At 33.0% G+C, this 26,481-nt stretch overlaps 2 protein-coding genes across 3 annotated transcripts in view; both read right to left on the reverse strand.

Annotated features, from left to right (window-relative positions):
* Positions 1-26,481, reverse strand: part of bdg (sodium-dependent transporter bedraggled) — a 270,270-nt gene that overhangs the window by 150,610 nt on the left and 93,179 nt on the right. The window lies entirely within an intron of this gene.
* Positions 11,665-16,905, reverse strand: LOC140436680 (uncharacterized). The gene has a single exon (XM_072525717.1). It carries the CDS (start codon positions 16,903-16,905, stop codon positions 11,665-11,667), a length of 5,241 nt encoding a protein of 1,746 aa, XP_072381818.1.

Genomic DNA, 26,481 nt, shown 5'->3' on the forward strand with positions numbered 1-26,481 from the left:
GCATGCTTTTGCTGAAAGTTCCGGTCATTTGCATAATATATATATATATATATATATATATATATATATATATATATATATATATATATATATATATATACACACAACGCAAAAGTCTAGGGATATTTTTATAAATAGACGTATTTTGTTTATCTATAATCAACTTAAAAAAAGTAATACAAAATTTGTAGTTTAAATTGTTGTTTAATATGTCAAAAACCATAAATTGCAAAAAAACACAAAAAATTAGAGCAAAAAAATATATTAAAAATCACCCATGTTTCACATACCACCATAAAATGTCAAAAATACGAAAAAATATAAACTTAAAATAAAGTATGGCCACCACGTTGGTTTATCACAGCTATACATCTACTGTTCATGCTCCGAATCACATTGTTAATGTCTGCTTGACGTAGTTGTGTCCATTGTTCTCTCAGAAGCTCTTTTAATGGAAACTCATTGTAGATATTGCCCATATGTGGAGTAATTCTTCGTTGAAGCATGTCCCATACATGCTCAATGGGATTCAAGTCCGGTGATTGTGCTGGCCACGGCAATACATCAATACCCTCGTTATCCAACCAGTTTGTTACAATATGCGCAACATGTGGTCGAGCATTATCATGCGTAAAGTAAAAATTTTCTCCAACAGCTGCAGCAAACGGGCGCACAACAGGTTCAAGAATAGTGTCCAAATATTGCTGACTTGTGAGAAAGCCACGTGGGAAAACGAGGTCAGTTCTTCCGTCAATCATGATTCCGCCTCATACCATTAATGTACCACCTCTATGTGCATTCACTTCTTGAAGATGTCGTAATCGTTCTCCATCTCCGGGTCGTCTCCAAACTCTTGTCCGACGAGAATCTGGATGAAATCCATATCTAGACTCGTCACTAAACAAAACTGTGGCCCAGTCATTGTCAGTCCAATTCTGAAACTCTGAACACCAGGTTAATCTTGCAGCGCGATTGCCTCCAGATAGAGGTGGACATCCCAGTGGTCGCCGACTACGAAGATTGGCTTCATGGAGACGATTTCTCACAGTACTGCTGCTAATTGTTACATTATGTGCAAGTTGTAATTCATTAACCAGCTCGGGTGCTGTGATTGTTGGCTGCCTTCTGGCATTTAAAATTAAATATTGGTCTTGAGCGACGGTTGTAGAGCGACCACGTCCTGGATGTTGCACGGCTGGACTCCCAGTGTCTCTAAATCGACGCCACAAACGACTTACGACGCTTTGGGAGACACCCAGCTGATCAGCAACTTGAGTTTGTCGCATACCAGCTTGAAGGAAGCCCACGGCTCTATTCATCTCGTCCAACGTTAAATGTTGTCGTTGCATGGTAAAAAGACAATATCTTTAACTCACCTATTAAGCAAGAATGGTATAAAGTGACTAAAATTAAAAATAAACAAAACATAAAAATGTCGATTTTTTGTCCCTTATAAAAAACATTCTAAAACACGTATTGCTATCAGTTTTACAATTTCTTTTTTTGATAAAATGTGAGTGTCTGTATTAACAATTATAGTACAAGCAAATTTATATGGTCATGAAATTTCTGTCATTGGTATTGTCAAATTATTAAAATATCCTTAGACTTTTGCGTTGTGTGTATATATATATATATATACAAGAATTACTGGATATTAGTGACTGTCGATATAAACAAACAACACAGTTTATTAGGGTTGCAGTCAGAAAATTGGCCGGGATGTTAATGAAACACTCTTTTGACTTTTTGTTTAGCTTTCGGAATGGTTTTATTCCTTTTTCAAGACACTGTAATAAGAAAAATATGTAAATATTTATAAAATATCACAATTCTTCAGTGCAACTTACTAGTCGTTGAGATTATTTGTAAAAGCATTGACACTCAACATTAATAACACACATATAAAATATAAAATAATGGACAAAATCTTCAAAAATGTTAGTGGTTTAAAAATTACAACCAAAAAATGTGAAAACAGTATCGAAGTTATACACAAAAACAAAAGATCCCTTCAGAATACAGGAGTCATCGAATGTTGTTTATTCTATACCGTGTACCAATTGTAACAAAATATACATAGGAGAATCATCTCGTAATTTTCACAGTAGGGTGATCTCACATCGTAGCGATATAAAAAAACAAAAAAATAAATGCATGTGCATTGACAGAACATGCATTAACGTTGAAACATGAATTTAATTTCTAGGATTCCTGTATTTTGGCAAAGGAAAAGAACCATTCAAAACGTCTTTTCTTAAAAATGTGTTCCATAAAATCTAGTACATCTTGCATCAATAAAAAGTCAGACATAGATAAACTGAGCAACATTTATTGTTACTTACTGGAAAAACATCCAAAATAAGATTAATATCTACCTGTACCTACATAAATTACACTTATATGCATAACATGTTGCATACCATTAAGACAGGTTTAAAAATTAAAATCACCTAAGATGGGCCTCTAGTATTTCTTAAAAAGAAATATAATATTAAGTACACCTAATTACTTTTTAATCATAGGATTTTTTCTTTTTATTCTCTATGTGTCAGAGTTAAAACACACCAGTAAAAGATGACAAACTAAGTTTTACTATATGTACCTAAATTTTGTGCATTATTTTATATTTTATATATATATTTTTTTTTTTTAGCCCTTTTTCTATCCGAATTGTCGAATAAAGGCCTCTCCCATTTCTCGCCATTCATCCCTGTTGTGTGCTAGGCGTTTCCACATTGGTCCTGCGACTCTTTTGATATCGTCGCTCCAGCGCATTTAAGGTCTTCCTCTTGGTCTCTTCTTTGTCGGAAAGATTGTCCAAAAGATTGTTTTTAGAAATGTGTCATATTAATAGAGAAAAATATGCAGTAAATTACAAGGCAGACACGGGGCAGTTGAGCAATATCTACTGTAATATTCTTAGTATGTTAAAATAATTTTTCTGTTTACAATTATATTTTAAATCACCCTGTATATTTGTAATTTGTAATTTTATTGTGTTTTAATTGTTCCTTGGCTGTTTCTGTTTATTTAATTACTAGTGACCTAGGTGCTTTTAACCAATATTGTTAGTACTGTTTTGAACATATTATGTACAAGAACAATTTTAAATATTATATTTCATTTCATATTATATATTATTTAAATATATACGCCATACAATAAATAAAACCACATCACAACAAACATTAATAACCAAAAGAAATATTACTTTCAAATTTCTCTGTAATTTGATTTAACACGAATGATAATAGACATGGGCTTAACACTGAATTATGATGCAATTCCAGGTACATGTATATACATAGTTCAATTAACTAATCTCCGTATTCAACACAAAAAGTTTGTGCCGACGCAAAACACAATTCTCGCTAAAAAAAAATATGCCGGAATGTAATTAATTTGTCCACACGATTCCATGTTTAACTAACACATGCCGCAGCAATATTATTACGAATACCAACCCACTTCTTAATTTAGACTCGCATCCATTCATCCATCGATTTTCTTGAGCAGAACGGGGAAGTTTTCATGTGGGTAATTGGGTCCGATTCACATATAAATTTATCTCTGTTGCAATGTGCGATCTACAATGAAGAGCTCTGATTCTAAATTTATACTTCCTCGTTGAGCAGATATCGACTGACGAGTAGAAGTAGAGATTTGAAATTAAATGGAACGGTGGTAAGTAAACATTGTTAAGTGAAAAATGCAGTACAGTACGCTTATTCACTTGGACGTATAAAAATATGTGTTGGTTCGCACCATTCGACCAATCGTAATCGAAAAGGCCTAAGCGTTCCATTATAGTCCCATTTACAGGATATATTAAAAATAATCCAGTCTAGAAATGAAAAATGATCGATTTAACTGGGAACTTTATTGGAGATATCTGATAGCTTTAAGTCATAGAAGATATAGTTAATGCGTATCCAGGCTGTCAGATCGCTATCATCTTTTTAATGAAAAAAAGCAACATTTACAAACAATACATTACATGTAAAAATGAACTTTCGAGAAAGATACTTTATGCTAACATAGTCTCGGTATATAAAACTGGACGACTATAGTAGAAGTCACAGTTAGAATGCAGTGCCGGTAAGATATAGTCGGTTTGCTATATTTACGCGGGTTTCGGATTAACAAAATTATGCTAGTGACTCATTGATAACCAGTTGCAGTAAACGACTTCCCAGAAAATTAGGTAAAAACTGCATTAATGGTCATATTTTAAAATACATTAAAATAACATTAGGGTAGGTATAAATTTGTTACAATATTGCAGTTGAATTGATTCTTTTCCAGTGTTGCCATTGTATGTTTGGTGGAAATATTTAAAAATGCCTAGACGTGTGTTAGATGTAGATAGTCTAATTTGTAGTGTACATAAGTATTTTTCGGATGAAAAAGAAAATGGCGGTCCTTTAAAATCGGTAATGTCTGTTCAACAACGCGTATGTGATGCTCTAGGAATTAGTGAAACCAAACTAAGAGGAGTATTACAAAATCGCAATAATGAACGGCCGAAAGAAGATCACCGAAAAACTCGCCTATCATTGAAAACGAAAGATATTCCAGATGGAAAAAAATTTGAAATTCGTGATACCATTTATCGAATGCGAGCCAACAAGGAACATGTGACCTTAAATACAATTCTCTCGGAATTAAAAGATAGAAAATTTGACGAAATTGGCAGAACAAGTCTATGGCAAGTGATACATAATTTGGGTTTCAAATTTCAAAAGGAGGATAACAGAAAAGCCCTTTGTGAAAGAAGTTCTGTTGTGCATAAAAGAATTGACTTTCTAAGAAAATATTCTAAATTAAAAGAAGAAAGGGCAAATTTTATATATTTACACGAAACATGGATATTTTCTAGGGGTGCAACCAAGAGAATATGGCAAGATGATAACGTAAAATCTATCAAACATACTGATGATGAAGGGAAGCGACACATAATTTTACATGCAGGAGGGAAATCGGGTTTTATAGAAGGTGCTGATTTAATATTTTCATCTAAATCAAAATCAAGTGATTATCACGATAATATGAACACAGAAATGTTTGTAAAATGGTTACATGAAAAACTTCTCCCAGGTTTAAGTGAGCCCAGCGTAATTATTTTAGACAATGCACCTTACCATTCTGAAGTATTAAACAAAAGTCCAACGAATTCTTGGACTGTTAATAAAATTAAAGAATGGTTGACAAAGGAACATATACCATTTACACAACATATTTTAAAATCAGAATTATTACGCTTGGCAAATATCCACGCAAAACCAAAAACCTTTGTTGTGGATCAGATTATTGAAAGTTACGGTCATCAAGTTTTATGTCTGCCACCGTATCATAGCCAGTTTAATCCCATCGAATATATATGGGGAATAGCAAAACAATATTATGACAACCATATTGGGCCTAACGGTTATAGCGACGACGCAGTTCGGGAAACTTGGCGAAAGGCACTTTCAATTGTAACTCCAGAAGTGTGGTGCAACTGTATATGCAAGGGCGAGAAACTAATAGAAGATTGGTGGACTAAAATAAACGAAATACGTCCAATCATAATAACAATTAATGGTGATGACAGCGATGATGATGACGATTATGATATTTTTGATGATAATGACAGATTTTCATTTTTGTTGGCAAGTTAAATTTTTTTATTTTTCATTAGAAATTCTCTCCATGGAACAAATATACATAGACCATATTTTCTGTGTGAAGTGTAATATAAAATTATTATTAGGTTTATATTAGCCACATTAGACTCCATTAATGAAGTAATTCTCCTTATTATACTGTCAATTATATAAAAGATTTTCCATTATTATTTAATTAAAAAAAGTTATGGATTATTTTTCATTTCATTTGACCAGTTGATATTCCATCAGGACCGGATTTAAGAATCATAGCACTAGAATATACGCGCACACAACAATTGCCTACGGTCGTATAAAAGACTATCATTATTATTTCAACTAAAGCATGATTCAATCATCGATATATAAATAAGAGAGTTACATTGTCGAACTAAACAATAACATGAAGAAAAATACTATAAAAAAGTAAAATATATCAAAAACTTATTGTCGATAGCTTATCTATATTTATTAATTTTTAATAGCTTCTATTGTAAACACATTCTTTGAGAAACAAAGATCATTATAAAGTCATTAGGAAAAGCGAATTAGTTTTAATCTCCATTGTCCACGCAAAGCAAACATGTCTCTTTGTCGATTTGGGTACTGGCCATTAGACCAACAACTTGTTGGCAAAAACTATGAAAGGTCAGTTCTATTTCATTTTCGCAAGCGTTGCCAGTAGTATCTGTCGCAAAAGTGTTCGTAAAATATATGACATCCGCAAAGAGGCCCAGCAAGACGAACTGAAACCGTACGGTCTTGATTTCTCAGTCTATCTCCAAACTACCACACACCTACCACTGTGCTTCTACTATAGACTGAACAGCTGGAACGAAATTGGTACATTATTGCTGCAAAACAAGACTTCTAACTCTCACTAAATGTCATCAGTAATAATTGTGGGTTATTATAAAACAAAATCGCACAAATGACGAGTGGTGTATCACGTATTATAGGTGCAATCACCTACTTATGGGTAAAATATGGAGTACGAATAGGGGTTAATAATCTCTGTAGAAGAGTTGAAGATTCTGAAGTCTACAACTTGTGACTCCGTTCTTCTTCTTAAAGTTCCATCTTCTATCGGAGGTTGGATATCATAACGGCTATGGTCACTTTGTTGGCTGCTGCTCTGAAAAGTTGTAGTGAACTACAGTTAAACCATTCTCTAAGGTTCCTCAGCCAGGAGATGCGTCTTCTTCCTTGGATCCTTCCTTGCATAATAATTCTCAGCAGCTCATATTTTTCTCCTCTGGTTGGTTATGTGACCCAAATACTCTAGTTTTCTTCTTTTTATGCTGTTCATAATTTCTAACTCCTAATTTAGACGTCGTAGTACCTCAGCATTGGTAATCCTTTGAACCCACTGAATTTTTAATATTCGTCTGTAACACCACATCTCGAACGCTTCTATTTTTCTTATGTGTTGTTTCTTCAATGTCCAAGCTTCCATTCCGTATAGTAAGATAGAAAATATGTAACATCTTAGAGCCCTCAATCTGAGATGCAACTGAAGGTCTCTGTTGGTAAGCATTGTCTTCATTTTCACAAATGCTTGCCTTGCAGTTTCAATTCGGACTTTGATTTCTCTGCTTTGGTCATTTTTGTCATCAACCCAGGTTCCCAGATATTTGTATGTCTCTATTTTTTCTATTTCGGTTTGCTCTATCATTAATCATGTGAATCCGTAGCATCTAGGAACTGCAGTTGGGACAGTCTCTTAAGTAACTGGCGAAGTACAGTAAAGTAAGATTATTATGGGTGCTAGAATATAAACGATTTGCTGTTAACGAGATTGCTGGTCATAACAGGTGGGCGGAACTGAAAATACGATAATACCCTAGACCGCAGGAATTATTCGGTCATCATGACCGCCAATGCCAGAGATTTACCTCCTAAAAAACATACTCCTCAATTATGAATTACCGGCAGGACCACCTATGTTGAGATACCGCTTAACCTTTCGTGGTGTCGGGCTGCTGCAGCATTAGCACCAGTTGATTTTCCATTTCCAAGAGGTAGACTTAAGGAGTTATAAAACTATAACTTGACCCAGGTCGGGTTGCTTACTACATAACAAACCGGTCTCAGCGATACTGACTAATTGATTTCTGTCTATATACATTTTCGCTATAAAAATGCGAATTGTGATATTTCTACAAGGTCATAAACAGTAAATATAGTTTCCCAATTGTATTTCTAATATTATGTTTGGCAGGGAACTAAATTCAACTCGAACACATGTAAAATGAGTTTAATTTGAAATTCTAAGATTTCTGTGCGTCATTATGTCACACTTTCTCACCCTCTCTTCCTTTCTCACTATTCATGTTCAATTTCCGCCTCCCTCACTCTCGCTTAACTTCGAGACTAAGTCGAGTCCTCTTTGTGTTTTTTTCTTTCCGGCGCCCTCTGTACATATCTCTGGATTCTTTCTATGTGGAGACTTCTCTCTACTACCGATATATCACATTGCAACAGTTTTATATAGCGTTCGACATTTCGGAAAACAAGTATTTATCTTTTTCTACCTTTCCTAATCTGAAAGGTATACCCTGAAACATTGCAGCATACTGGAAAAATATTCTAGCCAAGCAAAAAGGTTGTTATAAGATTCTGTAAGCGGTAGTACTCAAAAATACTTTGTATATATATATATATATATATATATATATATATATATATATATATATATACAAAAGATCTTCCAGGTTGGACTGCAGAAAGTTCTACAGGACCAACCAACCCGTGTTTGAAATCTAAAAACTACAATCTACACATATAAACGGAAATTGGTTGCCAGTAATATCTGTAGTAAACTAACTTATCAAAATATATGTCTCAATTAATTAAAGTACTTTAAAAACGTTAAATATCATCAGCACTGACTTATGTTTCATTACAAATTCAGATACGAAGCCTAAGCAATTATAGAAGAAAATATTCAACCTCGTGGTTCACTATATTGTAATGATAATTGGCACAGTGGGAATATCGGCTACAATGTGTTGTTTATCTAAAAAATAATAGTATTTAAAATACTGTTACCTATTGACCTAGGTTGATGGTTGGCTATTGTTCGAATGTGTCACATTAGTTTTACGCTAGTTTTTTCTGGGCCAAGAATAATCCCACGATTATTTGTTTGGGTATTTTATCTTTAGTATTACTCATATACAAGACAAATAATTGTCATGACATTAAAAAGAATATTTCTTAGTAGCTAACAAAGTTGTTTTTCTTTTTAATTTTCAGAAGAGATACTATTTTTTTTTAATATTAAAACAAACTAATATTAGATTAACAAGGTTAATGGCAAATTCGAGTTAATTAAACAAACATGTCGGCTGGATGGCTCACCAGGATAAAGTGATACCAAAATACTTATCGCGAAATGATAGAACAAGGCTTGAACTTGGATTTAGGTCCTTCAGTCCTCTATAGAAAAACTAAGACCTATTTTGTTCAGAATGGTCCAAAAAATTAAAAAAAAAAAATTGTACTTTTCGAAAAAACTGATTGTTACAATTTGTTTAAATTGAACAACTTTTTGCTCAGGCGACCTCTTGCACCTCATTTTGGGGTCTCATGAAAGTGATTATCAAAAAAAATCTCCTGGGAATATTTTTTTCGCCTTGTCTATTTGCTGTTTGAGATTTTATCCCGTATAAATAAAATAAAAAACATTAACTACCCTTGTAGCTTTAAGTCTATTTATTATAATCCGGTCGATTATTTTGTATTTCAGTCACGTCGAATACATTTTGTCGTTTTTAATTGGTATAACTCGATCAATATCGCGGAGTTTGAAATGCCAATAAAATCGAACTAATTAACAAAAGTATTTACGTCCTAGTCGTGATTTATAAAACACAAAATGAATGCGGTTTATTGCGAACTATATCATTAAAATGATACGGCTAAACAATCTGTGACCGTAGAAAGATCTGCTGGTACAATTATTTTTGTAAAGTTACACAATAAAGCGATCATGAATAGCGATGTCGCGATATTTTAGTGTTCATATTTCAAAACAAGATACTTTCTTTAATTGAGAAACTGTACCTTGAAAACGACCTATAATGTGGAACCCGAAACATAAAATATGGCTTTGTAAGGGATTTTTTCTCTCCTCTCGATGTTCTTCTTTTCTAACATGGATTCTTTGATTGGTCTGTCCGATGTACGATTTGTCACAATCCGCACATGGAACCTCGTATACTCCTTGATTTTCTAACGATATCTTTGTTTTTGGGGATGGAAAACTGTATCTATTTATCAAATTATAAAAAATATATGACTCCCTGTGAATGTCTTTTGATTTTTAATAAAAAAAATTACAATTTGAGTTGCTTCTTAACAGACTCCAATTCCTCCTGGTTTAGCTATTCTCCTACTATGTCGAACTTTGACCAAAGAAATAATTTAATTCCCTTTTTTATCGAAATTAAAATTAATTGTTAATTTTCATTCTCTGGGTACTGCTTCTCCAAACCTCCGGATCTGGTACCCTCTCGAAGAAAATCATAGACGGCCTAGCGTCAAATAATTATTATTTTTAAAACTTACAATAATTGTGAGTTTGGAGATATCTGCTTTTCTGCTGCCACAAAACTTCACAAACTTTCTTTCACTACTAAAACTTTTCTGTTCCAGTAAAAACAAAAATATTTATTTTTTTTCTTTTATAATTTTACAAAGAACACCACTCCAATTTTCTCCAATCTTCTCCGGGACTCCTCGATTATATTTTTCTTTTAAAAAATCAAACCTACCTTCTCTCTTCTCTCATTTAAAAATAATAAAAATAGAATATATAATAATAATAATATATAATAAGCCACCTGGATCATGCTGAAAACAGTAGAAAATTTCTCTAATGATATTAGTATGCACTTTGGTCTTGACAAGTGTCGTATCTTAAATATAATCAAAGGAAAGGTTCAGCACGGCGGATTCGATATGCAAAACGGCCAGAACATCGAGGCCATGGGTGAAAATGATATGTATAAATACCTCGGAATAAAGCAAGCTCGGAAGATTGACCATAAGCAAATGAAAACTGAGATACCTACTAAGTTTATACGAAGGGTAAAACAACTGCTACGTTTACACCTTAACAGTAAAAATTTGTTTAAGGCACTAAACACCTACGCATGTTCCCCGCTTAGCTACTCAATTGGTATTGTTAGATGGACAAAAACGGTGTTTTGTATAAAACTTAATGAGGTCGCTGGTTAAATGATAATCGATAAATAATAATAACGAAAAAAATGAAATAATTTGTTTGTAAGTAAATTAGCGAAAAATAGCAAATGTTCGTAAATTGATATGTAAAATAAAATGCAATTCAAATAACAATTGGCAGATTTAATATCTTATTGTCAATTCTATATGAGATTCACTTACCTTTTGTCTGTAGTTGGGCCTCGCTCGGAGTCTAAGATCTGAGGGTAGAAACGGGATGCACACTCGATGCAGGTTTGCTTGCTTCTGTACACGATGAGAGGTTGTTGTAGAGTGACCGATCATACGAAACAAAATATGTATGTACGCGAATCCATTGGGGTGGTTCTTCTGTTCTTAGGACCTCCGTGAATAGCCGTAAATTAAGCTTAAAGTGGCATTTTAAATTTTCTACACAAAGAATGGGTACGTTTCCTTAAGAACTCTGAAGTGTTTGGGTTGATTAATGTTTCCCAAAAACATGTTGTTTTCAGACAAGTGAATTCTCAGAACTTGACAATAATTAATCAGCCAATTTGAGAATTTAAAGGATGAACTAAAGCCATATTATACTTAGCTAATATACTATGATTGAATAAAAGATTTAAAACTAAATAAGGTCATATTCTGAATATTAAAAATAAAATATTTAAATCAGTCTTGATACTTTTCCAAACATTCTCCGCCCCAAAACGAATGTTTTTAAAAACAACTACAATATTAAGGATAAAAAACAAACACTTAACTATTACTATAATAACAATAGAAATGAAGAGAAATATAGTTGTTAACAAATAGGTAGTGGACAGATCTTGACCACCGGACGTTGTAGGATGCCATCTGAAGCTGTTTTCAGACTAACAACGCGTACAATACCGTCGGTGCCGTAATGCAACTCGATGATTCTGGCCAATTGCCAGCGAAGAGGAGGCTGTTGTTCATTTTTTATGAGGACTAGAGAACCTTTAATGAGAGATGGGGTTGGACTATGCCATTTAGATCGCTCTTGAAGAGAATGAATATACTCTTTAGACCATCTTTTCCAAAAGTCCCCTTTTATCCTTTGGATTAACTGCCAACGATTCAGACGGTTAATCTTTAAAGCGCTTAGATCTGGATCGGGAATTGAATCCACTAAGGGTTCAAAAACTAAAAAATGACCAGGAGTCAGTGCCTGCAAGTCATTAGGGTCAGAGCTTGCTGCACACAAAGGACGGGAGTTAAGAACTGCCTCGATTTGAGTCATAAGAGTATAGAACTCTTCATAAGTCAAAATTTGTGTACCCAAAACACGATACATATGGTTCTTGAATGATTTGACCCCAGCCTCGGCTAACCCATTAAAATGAGGGGCACCGGGTGGATTAAAATCCCAGGTAATAGAAAGAGTCTCAGCAGCAGATTGAGCTAGTTTAATGATTTCGTTGCTGGCTCCCTTAAAATTGGTACCTTGATCACTCCTAATGGTTAGGCACTTACCGCGCCGAGATACAAATCTACGAAAGGCAGCCAAAAAGGACTCAGAACTAAGATTTGAAGTTACTTCCAGATGAATGGCCTTTGTACTCGTACACACGAATACACAAACATATCCTTTATATGTTTTTGCACCTCTATGTTTGGACATTAATAACGAGAATGGTCCTGCAAAATCCACACAAACAGACAGGAAAGCACGTAACGGAGTAACTCGGACAGTTGGCAAGTTTGCCATAAAGGGGTTGTAAGATTTAGGTCGGCATCTAAAACAACGAATGCACTTCGACAAACAGCGATGAATGGCACTTTTCGGAGACAGAATCCAAAAACGTTGAAGCAATAAATAATGCATAGCCTTTAAACCAGGGTGCAGATGCATTTGATGAGTCCATTCGATGATTAAATCGGTGAGACGATGAGTTTTGGGTAATAGCAATGGATGTTTTACATCAAAAGACAACCGAGACTTTTGTAATCGACCTCCTACTCTCAAAAGACCATATTCATCAATAAAGGGTGCGAGTTTACGAAAAGGTTTGGGTAACAGCGAATTTTGTTGAATTTTGAGGAAAATATCCGAAAAAACGTCAGCTTGTACGTGCTTAACAATGTATCGTAACGCAGATTCCACCTCTAAATGACTGTTCAGGGAATCGAAAGATGCAGCATTGTTTTTTCTTTGAAGTTTAGCCACGAATTTTAAGACGTAAACCATGACTTTCTGAATTTTTATCAGGGATGAAAATTTTGAAAGTAAAGTAGAGATGATATTATCCGAAATGACCGGTATCAATGATAATACAGTGGGCAATTTTTCTTCTAACATTTCCGTGGAGTGGGAGGAGTGAAAATTAACTTGAGAGGGCCAACACTCCCTTGACTTCGAAAGAAAATCAGGACCACGCCACCAGAGTGAAAATTGTAGTAGTTGTGCCGGTGTCAAACCACGACTAGCACAATCAGCAGGGTTTTGGTTAGATGGCACATAATGCCAAGAAGAACATGGTATAAGTTCTTGTATGTGTCTTACTCGATTGGCAATAAAGGTTTTCCATTTATGCGGAGAAGAATTAACCCAAGTAAGAGCAATCGTGGAATCCGACCAAACATGAATATTGGAAAAAGAAAAGATATGCTTAAATGACTCTTTAATGAAGGCGACTAGATCCGCCAGCAATACAGCTGCCAACAGTTCCAATCTTGCAATAGATTGTGTCTTCAGAGGAGAAACTCGACATTTAGCATACACAAGTACAGTTTCAAATTTATCAGAAGTACTAAATCGGAAATATACAACGCTGGCGTATCCTAACTCTGAAGCATCGCAGAATCCATGAATCTCAACTTTAGAAGATTTATTAAAGCCGAAGTGTCTAGGGATTTGAATGTTTGCAAGGTCAGGTAACTCGGTTTTAAATTGATGCCATACCTGTTGTATTTGTTCAGGTGGTTCATCATCCCAAGATACGTTGGATTGCCACAACTGTTGTAGCAGACGTTTGGCCCTTAAAAGACACGGGGAGATGAAACCAAGAGGATCAAAAATACGACTAATTTCCGAAAGAATAGCCCGCTTTGTACAAGTTTTGTCAAGGGGACAGTAAGAATAAGAAAAGACGTCAGTCGACGGGTCCCATTTCAGGCCTAGCACCTTAATAACGGAAGGTTCCTCTTTATCAAACGAACAAGATGTCAGAATATCGGAGCCAAAATCTTGGAGTAGACTGGGATGGTTGCTGGCCCATTTGCCTAGCTCAAAACCCCCGAGCTTTAAAAGTTGAATGAGCTCTAACTGTAGAGAGCGGGTAGATGACAGAGAATCACTTCCTAATAGACCGTCGTCAATATAAAAATGTCGCGTTAAAGCTTGTGAAGCATTAGGGAAACGAGACTCTGCCGACTCAGCTAACTCTTGTAAGGTTTTTAATGCGAGATAAGGTGAAGAAGAAACACCGTACGTAACAGTACGTAAGAAGTATTCTTGGAGAGGTTTAGAAGAATCCGACCTCCAGAGAATTCTTTGATAATTCCAAAATTCTCTGTTTACGTTAATTTGTCGATACATTTGCTTTATATCGCACGTGAAGCAGTAACGAAAATATCGAAAATTAAGTAAAAGCGAAGAGATGTCCTTTTGAAGCTTAGGACCTGTATATAAAGTATCATTGAGAGACACACCTCGAACGTCACGTAGACTGGCGTCGAAGACAACACGAATTTTGGAAACAAGAGACGAATTAACAAGTTGTTTTTTGAAAACTGCGTGATGAGCAAAATAATACGAGGTAGGCGATTTAAAATCGGATTCAGGAACCGGGACCATATGTTGGGAAGTAATATATTCATTCATAAACTCAACATATTTTTCTTTGAGATCCGGAATTTTCTTAAAACGATTCTCTAACATGCAAAAACGACGATATGCTTGAGAATAAGTATCGCAAAAGACAGGATTGGGTTGTCGAAACGGTAGAGGAACAGAAAATCTGCCTGTTGACTCTCGGAAAGTAAATGCCTTATAAATATTTTCACAAACTTGATCGTCATGGGACAAAATGACAGGTTTAGATATATTTTCGACTTCCCAAAACCTTTGTAAAAGACTATCTATGTTTGTATCCATAGACGTATGTAAAGCGGTAAAATTACAATTTGAAAGATCCGTAGAGACTCGCCCTTGTAGCACATAACCGAAAATGGTTTCTAAAGCTACAGGTTGGTTTGGTTCGCCAAGAATTCGACCAGACTTTAAAAAGAGAGGAACTAATTCAGCACCTATCAGCATGTCTATCGGACCGGGTTGATAGAATGTGTGATCTGCTAATTTCAGATCACGTATATGAATAAGATCGTGAGGATTGATAAATACCTTAGGTTGATTTGAACACACCTTTTTCACAATGATTGCGTCCAACGAGAAGATCGGGCCGTCACGATCACACGGTTTAATATGACAGAACGTGGTACCCTGAGTGGTACACGTCGACATTCCGTTTAGACCTTCCACTGGGATTGATAAATTATTACGGGAAAGACCTAAGCGCCGAAAACAACTATCTGAAATAAAATTAGCCATCGAGCCTGTATCCAGTAGGATACGAACTTTCTGAAAATTACCGTAGACATCTTTAATGTGTATCAAACATGTTGATAATAATACAGACGAGAATGTTAAACGTGATTGTGTGGAAAGGTTAGCGTTTATTAGAGACGTCGGCGCAAAACTAGACGTTGAGGTTTGAGGCGTCTCTAATGTAGGGTTGTGATTCTCATTAGAAGTTGGAATTTGAGGAGGCGGTTGACTGAATAAACAAGATTCGTTGGAACTTGGGTAGAAATGAAGAAAAGTGTGATGTCGTGATTGGCAAACCCTACATGTTCCCGAAGAATTACAGTTCACGACGGGATGAGATGTACCCAAACAGTTGAAGCATAAATTATGGCGTTTAACTAACGAGATACGTTCTTGCGTCGTTTTAGCGAGAAAGGATGAACATCTATATAAAGGGTGAACATCAGAACACAAGACACATTTACCCCCTTGATAAGTTACCTTCGTTCGATTGGTGGCACTGACGAAACTAGATGTAAACGGTTTTTTATTAGAATGATGAGCAAATGATCGCGAGTGAGACTGGGTAGAAAGGGTTAATGAATTAAACTGAACAGATTCCAAAGCTATACATTGTCTTTCTAGAAATGAAATCAATTGCCTGTAAGTGGGAATGTCACAGCTTCGACTGTTTTCTAATTCAAAATCTGTACGAGTTTTATTGTCCAATTTGTTCGACAACATATTGAATAATAGGAAATCCCATTGCTCAACCGGGAAATCAAGAACACGTAAAGCAGCAACATTTTCCGTGAAAGTATTTAAGAGGTTTCTTAAATTAGAAGAAGTGGAATTTTTAATAACCGAAGCGTTGAAAATATCGTTATAATATTGGGTAGCAAGAATTCGTTTATTCTGATACCTTTTCCCTAGAATCTCATAAGCAATCTGATAATTTGCATCGGTCAGGGGAATGCCTTTAATAAGAGCCAAAGGTTCTTGACTAATAGACGTAATAAGAAACCGGAATTTTTCCACATCGGACAAATCGTGATTGTGATGAATTAAACTGTTAAATAGGTCAAAGAAACTAGGCCAATCTCGAAAATTGCCTGAAAATGTGGGTATATTAAGCTTTGGAAGTCTAACTGAAGGCCTTGAAGATTGTGCATTGGAATGTGAGGAGATATTCGAAGAAGAAGACGAATCCCTAATTAAAAAATCACTCTTGATGGATTTTACTCCGTAGTATGCCTGATCGGCGGCCACCCTAAACTTATCTTGCTCTGAAAATTCCTCATCGGTTATTGATCCGATGATTAGATTGTGAGCTGTATGGAATTCTTGGTAAATAGCATCGATTTCCTCTGCCCTGGCTAAGAATAACGATTTGACAGTATCATCCCTTGAGGCTTGAATACCTGCCTCATGGGCTTCCCTCAATCTAGAATACGCTGTTTGACGCGCCAAGTTGGCTTTGTTTATTTTGCTGGACATTGTAAGATAAAAGAAACGAAAAAGAGGACAATGCAAACAAAATTAAGCAAATCGAACACTAAAGAAATGCCTTAGATTGAAAGAAGAGAAATGCTCTTCTTGGTTTCAGACAAAATTCTGAACAAACAAGTGAAGTATCGATAAAAAGCTAACTAACGAAAGGTATAGCGACAAAAGAAATCAAAAGAACTGTGTTTAAATTATTATGCAAGACGTAGAAGTTGGAAAGAGTGATAAAAGTAGAATAAAAATAATTCATAAAATCAACACAAAAAAAAATGTAAAAATGTAATACAACGTTAATAAATCATAAAAGTGATATATATGAATAATTAATATATGTAATATAAGTCAAAATGTGTAATATAAAAGTACCTATTGATATTATAAATTATAAAAGTCGAAATAAATTTAAAAATTGTTACGTAAATATGACCAAATTTAATTATGTAAATTAAATTTAAAAAGATGCCGAAGGACCGAATTAAAGTTAAATTGAAAAGAAAAAAAAACAATTTATTAAAATGAATTAATTGAAACACAATGAAATTAATTGAATCAAAGTCAAAAAAAATTATTATTTATCATCCTCGCTCGAAGTGACCAAATGTTTTGTATAAAACTTAATGAGGTCGCTGGTTAAATGATAATCGATAAATAATAATAACGAAAAAAATGAAATAATTTGTTTGTAAGTAAATTAGCGAAAAATAGCAAATGTTCGTAAATTGATATGTAAAATAAAATGCAATTCAAATAACAATTGGCAGATTTAATATCTTATTGTCAATTCTATATGAGATTCACTTACCTTTTGTCTGTAGTTGGGCCTCGCTCGGAGTCTAAGATCTGAGGGTAGAAACGGGATGCACACTCGATGCAGGTTTGCTTGCTTCTGTACACGATGAGAGGTTGTTGTAGAGTGACCGATCATACGAAACAAAATATGTATGTACGCGAATCCATTGGGGTGGTTCTTCTGTTCTTAGGACCTCCGTGAATAGCCGTAAATTAAGCTTAAAGTGGCATTTTAAATTTTCTACACAAAGAATGGGTACGTTTCCTTAAGAACTCTGAAGTGTTTGGGTTGATTAATGTTTCCCAAAAACATGTTGTTTTCAGACAAGTGAATTCTCAGAACTTGACAATAATTAATCAGCCAATTTGAGAATTTAAAGGATGAACTAAAGCCATATTATACTTAGCTAATATACTATGATTGAATAAAAGATTTAAAACTAAATAAGGTCATATTCTGAATATTAAAAATAAAATATTTAAATCAGTCTTGATACTTTTCCAAACTGTAATGTACCTACCTACTCACATGTAAGATAATTAAAGTATCTATGTATTTCTATATAGTTTTTAGTCACCTGGTATATGTTATTTACAATTATGAAAAGTTCTCATGTATAATCACTAATAATTATTTGCTGTTAGAAATCAGAATCAATACTCTTCATAAATATTTTCCTATTTAGAATAAATAAGTTTCGCTAGTTTATTCACCTAATACTTCGTATCTATGGAATAATAATAATTTATTTCTCTTATTTCTTTGTTCGATAAGCTATCCGTATTTGCTATTTTAATATTAATATTTGAGTCCAATCTCTTGTACTCAAATCCATCCAGAAACATCGTTAAATAATTGTAGATAACAGAACTTATATATTCATAGTTTTAAGAAATAACAAGCAGAGTGTAATTTTCATCCTCTAATATAATAAATTTATACATGTCAATATATTCTGTTTAATTCCAAAACAAAGAGTTAGTCCGGAGAAGAAATAAACGCATAGTATTCCATAACAAAATTTGGTGTCAGAACGTGGGATATTAGTAGCAGAGTTCCTCTGATTGCTGATAGAAGGAGAGCTGAGGAATTTTTGAATTGACTTGTTTCCTTCGAGGAATCATTCAAAAAAAAAAAACTGTCAGTGTGGAAAAATCGCCACTACAACTAATTACATTGGGGTCCAGTACATCCAGTTCGAAATCCAGTTCCAGTCATAACCCAATTGTAGTTCCATCGGAAGTAGAGGTGAACCCGTGGAATAATAGACTATGCGACCAACAACAATATTCTACTTGTAAGTACATTCTATCTTAAATTCTGTCTCATATTTTAAAAATCTTGTAAACGTATGTCTACTTTATATCCTGATATAAGTAACTTATTTGACGAACAAATACCTTCTCCCGACTCAAATTCTCTTTCAAATTCTTCTACTTCTAATTCAAATAAAATGTCAGTATCAATTGAAATAGCTGAAAAACTTCTCATTCGATTTGATGGTACAAAATCAAAATTATACGAATTCATAGACAATTGTGATAAAGCATACAATTTAGTAAATCCGCAATCCAAACCCATCTTATTAGCCATTATAGAAACTAAATTAACCGATAAAGCTAGGGCCATAACTAGAAACAGAACATTTGACGAATGGAAAGATTTAAAAGACTTCTTATTAGATGCTTATTCTGAACGCCGAACTGAAGGTCAGTGGCAATTGGAATTACATTCCTTACGTCAGATGCCCAGTGAAAATGTAATGTCATTTGCAAATAAAGTTGAAAATTGCTATATAAAATTAATAAATACACTTGATCCAGACTTATCTCCAGATGCAAGAAATGCATGTACTAAACTCTTAAAAACTCAAGCACTAAATGTCTTTATTAGAGGATTAAACAAAGACCTCTCTATTTTAATCAAAGCCCGAAATCCAGATTCCTTAGAAAGAGCTGTTGCTATAGCAATTGCCGAAGAACAAGAACAGTTATCAAGACAAGAAATTTTCAGACCATTCTGTAATATTTGCAAACGAAATAACCATTCCTCAAATAACTGTCGATATAAAAACAATTCAGATAGAAATGTTAGACATCTTCAAAATTCTAGTTTTCAAAACCCAAAATATCCTAATTCAAATCTTCAAAGGTCAAATTCTCAAAATCAAAATTATAAACCTTCAAATTCAAATTCCAATTCTGATTTTCCTCCAAACTTAAGAAAAGAAAATACCAACACTTCCCAACGTTTTTGCAGATACTGCAAAAAACCAGGTCACGTTATAGAAGAATGTAGAAAACGCGAATTTAACAATAAAAACAAAAATCCAACAAATTCTTTAAACTTCCAGAATCCTCGACAACCAACGGTCGATTCTCGAGGAGTTCGTTCAGTTCAGGCCGTATCACAACCATCAACTTCTCAGTCACTTCCTATGTAGATTTACCCTTAGTAAATAATTCTAATCCATCCTCTTGCAAGTTTCTAATCGATACAGGCGCAGATATTTCTTTAATTAAATATTCAAAAATACTAAACATTCCAAAAATTTATTCTAAGTCTATTACTCTACGAGGCATTGATAAAAATGTCTTAAATCCAAATAAAACTATATGTAGTTGTAACGTAAATTTCAAGATAAAAGATTTTGTCCAAACTCATGTTTTCTATGTCGTAGAAGACGATTTTCCTCTTCATTTCGACGGTATATTAGGTAGCGATTTTTTTGAAATAAATAAATGCCAAATTGATTATAAAGAAAATAAATTAAACTTTAAAAATTGTTCTATTTCAATCGAATATATAAAATCTCCATTAAACAATGACAATGACGAATTTCTGAGAGATCAAAATATCGAGACAAGTTCTAATATCGATGAAATATTTCCTTATGATGCTAAATCCATAGAGGATCATTCTTATTTAGAAACCAATGATATCCAAATAACCTTAAGTAGTGAAGAACTACTATCCAATCCAATTCAATCTAAATCTAACTCTAAATCCAAAGAAAATTCAAGTCCAAAATGTGTAAAATCCACTGAGATATGCACAAATAAAACTTGTAACTCTTCACGAAATCATAAATCAAAATCCTGTTCAGAAGAAAAATCCTGTTCAGACGATCTTATACTAAATCAAAACTCTAATTCTAACTCAAGAAGTAATAAAACTATTCTATCCGCAAGAACTGAAACAATTGTTCAAATTAAAGTAATAAATAATGAATTAAGCGAAGGATTATGTCCCGAACGCGAAATCTTTAAAGGTGTATTTTTATGTCCTAGTGTTGTTAAAGTAAAAAATGATTTCTTTTTAACCTCAATCGTAAACACTACTGAAACGGATGTTGAATTAAACGATATTCAAGTAGCAATAGAAAAAATTCCAAATTTACAAAACAATGCAAATATACGAAAAATGTCTTCTTATAAAGATAATACGAATTCTAACAGAATTGCTAAATTAAAAAATGCCTTGAGAACAGATCATTTAAATAGTGAAGAAAAATCATCTTTAATTTCTATTTGCAAGGAGTACAATCATATCTTTTATCTGGAAGGAGATCAACTTACCAGTACAAATGCCATAACTTGCAAAATTCCTTTAAATTCTAATGTACCTATTAGCACTAAATCATACAGGTATCCTGAAGTACACAAACATGAAGTCGAAACTCAAATAAAAGGTATGCTAGATCAAGGTATTATCGAAGAATCAACTTCGCCATGGAATTCGCCCCTTTGGGTTGTGCCAAAAAAGGCCGATGCTTCAGCAAAGAAGAAATGGCGAATTGTTATAGACTATCGACGACTAAATGATATTACTATAGGAGATTCATTTCCACTTCCGAATATAGTCGATATATTAGACCAATTGGGTCATTCAAAATATTTTTCAACAATAGATTTAACATCAGGATTTCACCAGATCAAAATGGATCCTGAGGATTCTCCAAAGACTGCTTTCTCAACTCCGTCTGGACATTATCAATATTCACGAATGCCATTTGGATTAAAAAATGCTCCCAGTATTTTTCAAAGGCTAATGAATACTGTCCTCTCAGGAATACAAAATTACAGATGTTTTGTCTATCTCGACGATATAGTCATTCATGCCGATACATTAGAAAATCATAATAAAAGATTAAAAGAAGTATTCGAAAAATTGTCTACATTCAACTTAAAAATACAACCAGATAAGTGCGAATTTTTTCGTCGCGAAGTAATGTATTTAGGACATTTAATAACTGAATTTGGTGTCAAACCGGACGAAAAAAAGGTATGTGCTGTTACAGATTTTCCTATACCCAGAACACAAAAAGATATTAAGAGCTTTTTGGGTCTCACTGGTTATTATAGACGCTTTATAAAAAATTTCAGTGCTTTAACACAACCTTTAACAAAACTGCTGAGGAAAAATGTTGAATTTAATTGGACAAGCATTCAACAACAGTCATTTGAGAACCTGAAATCAATACTTTGTTCAGAACCAATACTTCAGTATCCAGATTTTACCAAACCCTTTGTCTTAACAACGGATGCTAGTAATTATGCAATAGGGTCCATACTTTCTCAAGGTAAAGTACCAGATGATTTACCTATTGCTTATGCTAGTCGTACCTTGAACAAAGCGGAATCAAACTATAGCACAACAGAAAAAGAATTACTTGCAATTGTATGGAGTGTTAAACACTTTAGACCATATTTGTACGGAAATAAATTTTTCATTTATACGGATCATAAACCACTCACATGGCTATTTAATGTAAAAGATCCCGGATCAAGACTCGTTAGGTGGAGATTAGCATTAGAAGAATATAGCTATGAAATTATTTATAAACCAGGTAAATTAAATCAAAATGCTGATTGTTTAAGTCGTCCTCCTTTAACCATATCTGAAACAAATATTTGCGAAGAAAACAAAAACCCGGCAACAATCACCTTACAAATAAACAAAATGAGTAAAGAAAATAATGACACTTATTCACAGTTCTTATCTAAATCCGAAACTATATTAATAACAAATGATAATATAAAAGAAACAAATGAAAAGATTACATCATTTTCACAAAATTTAGCATTGTTTGTTTCCGTAGATTTAAATTTTAATGAGATCGTTCAGAAACAAATAAATAAACAATTCAGTCATATAGAAAAATTGAAAGCCAAAAATCCAAGACTAAATGACATTATATATATTTCTGATCAAAATAAAAACTTTTATTACATATTTATAAAAAATAATTATTGGGACAATACCTCTTATGAAGATATATTTAATTCCCTAATAAAATTAAGAGACTGGTTATTAAACGATAAAATATTAAAAATTTGCCTACCCAGAATAACTTTTAGCTACGATAAATTAAGTTGGGGAAAAATTAGATCTATGATTAGATTTATTTTTAGAAAAACTGATATATCTATTATCATTTATCATGATATACTAACAAATCCTGAACCTGAGGAAATAACTACAATATTACAAGAGAATCACACTAGTCCTACGGCTGGACACTCTGGTTTTCATCGGACATACAATCGTATAAAAAAACATTTCAAATGGAATAATATGAAAAATGATATTAAAAACTTTATAAAAACCTGTGAATCTTGTCAGAAAAATAAACTCGTTAGAAAAAAATTCGTAAAGCCCATGGAGATAACAACAACAAGCTCAAATCCATTAGAAAAAATATTTTTAGATATAGTAGGTCCTTTACCTTTAACCGAGTCAGGTAATAAGTTCATATTAACATTACAAGATGACTTAACAAAATTTTCTCAAGCTTATGCAATTCCGAATCATGAAACCAAGACTATCGCTGAAAATCTGGTTCGTGGATTTATTTGCAAGTTTGGAAAACCCGATATAATAGTTACTGATCAAGGCCGAGATTTTACTTCCAAATTATTTTCTCAAATCGCCAAGCTTTTTAAAATCAGACATATAAATTGTACTGCTTATCATCCAGAATCAAATGCTGCATTAGAAAGGAGTCACGCTACTTTAGCAGACTACCTTAAACATTATATTAAAGCTGATCAATCCGATTGGGACGAATGGCTAGATTTTGCTATGTTTTCATATAATACAACTAATCATACTTCAACCAAATTCACACCATATGAACTAATATTTGGATATACACCTAATCTACCTAGCAGTATAATACGACCAGTAGAACTCAAATATACATATGAAGATTATTTAGATAATTTAACACTTAAGCTTAGAAAATCTCATGAGTTAGCAAAAACGAATCTATTAGAATCTAAAGTAGTCAGTAAAAAATATTATGACCAAAAGATTAATGACACCGTTTTCTTAGAAGGACAATTAGTATATCTCCAAAATGAGCAAACAAAGAAGGGTCAAACCAAAAAACTTACACAAAATTATAATGGACCTTATAAAATTCTAGAGATAAATTCTCCTGTCAATTGCACAATTTTAGTAAATAAAAAACCAATAAAAGTTCACATGAATAGATTGAAACATGCTTTTGTTTCAGGTATGCAATAATATGGCTGACAAATAGTGAACAAATTCACAAGAAATATACCAATACTCCTATCAACAAATCACCTGGAATCTATTACGAACACATAAAAAATGTTCAATTTATTGAAACTCATTGGAACATATTAAGTCATATTCCTTTACAACCTTTTACAGACAAATTAAATTTTGTAGATCTCACCTATCAAAAAACATTAAGACTGTGTCAAAACAAACCAGTTCTTATTGAATTACGATTATGCGATACTTCACTAAAACTCTTAGGACAAATCATACCTAGACTCTTTCAAGATGAACAAACTTTAAAAAACATAATTCTGCATGAACATTTTAGACCAAAACGCGCTCTATTTAATGCAATTGGATCTGTTTTCAGGACCTTATTCGGTACCTTAGACAGTGATGATGCTGAAAATTTCAATAATGCTATTAACAAAGCTGAAAGTAACGAAAATCATCTTCTTGATTTACTAAAACAACAAATTCATGTAGTAAAAGCCACGATTGCAAATTTTAATAACTCTATTACAAATCTAGACCGAAACAAAGTGATTTTTGATAAAAATTTTGAATCAATTACCAATTACACAGATAAAATGAATAATAAATATTTTAATTTAGATTTAAAACAAAAAATTGAAGAACATTTTACCTTACTAACTTTCTTTATAACAGAATTACAACAAGAATATTCTACTTTAATAAACGTTATTCTATTTGCAAGAAATAATAACCTTCATCCTTCTGTTATAACACCTGAGCAACTAATTCAAGAATTATCTAAAACGGTAACGCATTTACCTAGTACATCGACTTATCCATTTCCATTGACTATCGATTATGCTCATAAATATTTCGATATCATTTTACTTAAATATATATATTTTGATAACAAGATTTTAATTACGGTTAGTATACCTTTGGTTAGTAATACTCCTTATTCTCTTTTTAAACTAATATCTCTTCCTATAATTCATCCAACATTAAAGAGACTTACCTTTATTCTTCCATCTGTCAAATATCTTGTTCTTTCAGAAAATAGAAACATTTATGTTACTATTGATACATTAGAAGACTGTTATTCATTAGATGAAGAAAAACTTATTTGCAAAAATCCTGATACTTTCCGATTTACACACACTAATCCAATTTGTGAAACTGAATTGTTAACTTCAATAACAAACATACCATCTAGTTGCGATACTCGTATAATTCAAACAGAATATGAAATTTGGCATAAATTAAACAAACCAAATTCTTGGATATATGTTTTACCCAAACCAACAGATTTAACTTTAAGCTGTCAGACTAGTACGCCAATATCTATTGTTCTTTCAAACACAGGTATTTTTTCTACTTCGAATAATTGCAAAACTTACACCGGATCAACTATTTTGATATCTGTCTCAAATCCAAAAGAAAGTAATTTTCAGTCTATCATTCCAGATTTATCCCTTCCAGAAGTCTGTTGTGATGATATTAAGATAAATAATGAATCCAAATTACACCTTGTTCCCTTACAATTAAATAATCTCGATCGAGATGCATTAAATTTAGCAAGCCATAAACTAGATAATTTAGAGAAAATGACCTCAGAAACAAATATTAATTTTTCAGACACAATAAAAAATAGTTCTTATTTCACTTATGCAATCTTATTTTTGATAAAATGTATGTTACTTTATATTTTATACAGGATAATTAAATATTTTTACCGACGATTTCGTAGAAATCCGTCACATAGTTGTCAACAAATTACAAATTGTTTAACACTAAATATATGTCAAAGTAAACGAAAACATGTACATGAGACAGATTTAAGTATAGATTGTAAACATAATAAAGACAATAATTATAGTGAATCCAAAAAGTGTGAAGAGACTAGTTTCACAGAGACTACACCGATAAGACGAAGTGAAAGACTATCGAGACTAAAAGAAACTATTTAAATGTGTTAAAATAAAATAATAATGTATACAAATGTTTTATACCATTTAAATGAAAATTCATTTTACAATTATTTTCATTCTTACAAAAGGAGGTGTAATGTACCTACCTACTCACATGTAAGATAATTAAAGTATCTATGTATTTCTATATAGTTTTTAGTCACCTGGTATATGTTATTTACAATTATGAAAAGTTCTCATGTATAATCACTAATAATTATTTGCTGTTAGAAATCAGAATCAATACTCTTCATAAATATTTTCCTATTTAGAATAAATAAGTTTCGCTAGTTTATTCAC

Source organism: Diabrotica undecimpunctata, chromosome 1, assembly GCF_040954645.1.
Source record: "Diabrotica undecimpunctata isolate CICGRU chromosome 1, icDiaUnde3, whole genome shotgun sequence".
Classification (NCBI taxonomy): domain Eukaryota; kingdom Metazoa; phylum Arthropoda; class Insecta; order Coleoptera; family Chrysomelidae; genus Diabrotica; species Diabrotica undecimpunctata.

What these genes read in the sequence shown, in the direction of transcription:
- LOC140436680 (XM_072525717.1), bottom strand. Translation starts at nt 16,905, where the DNA reads ATGTCCAGCAAAATAAACAAAGCCAACTTGGCGCGTCAAACAGCGTAT.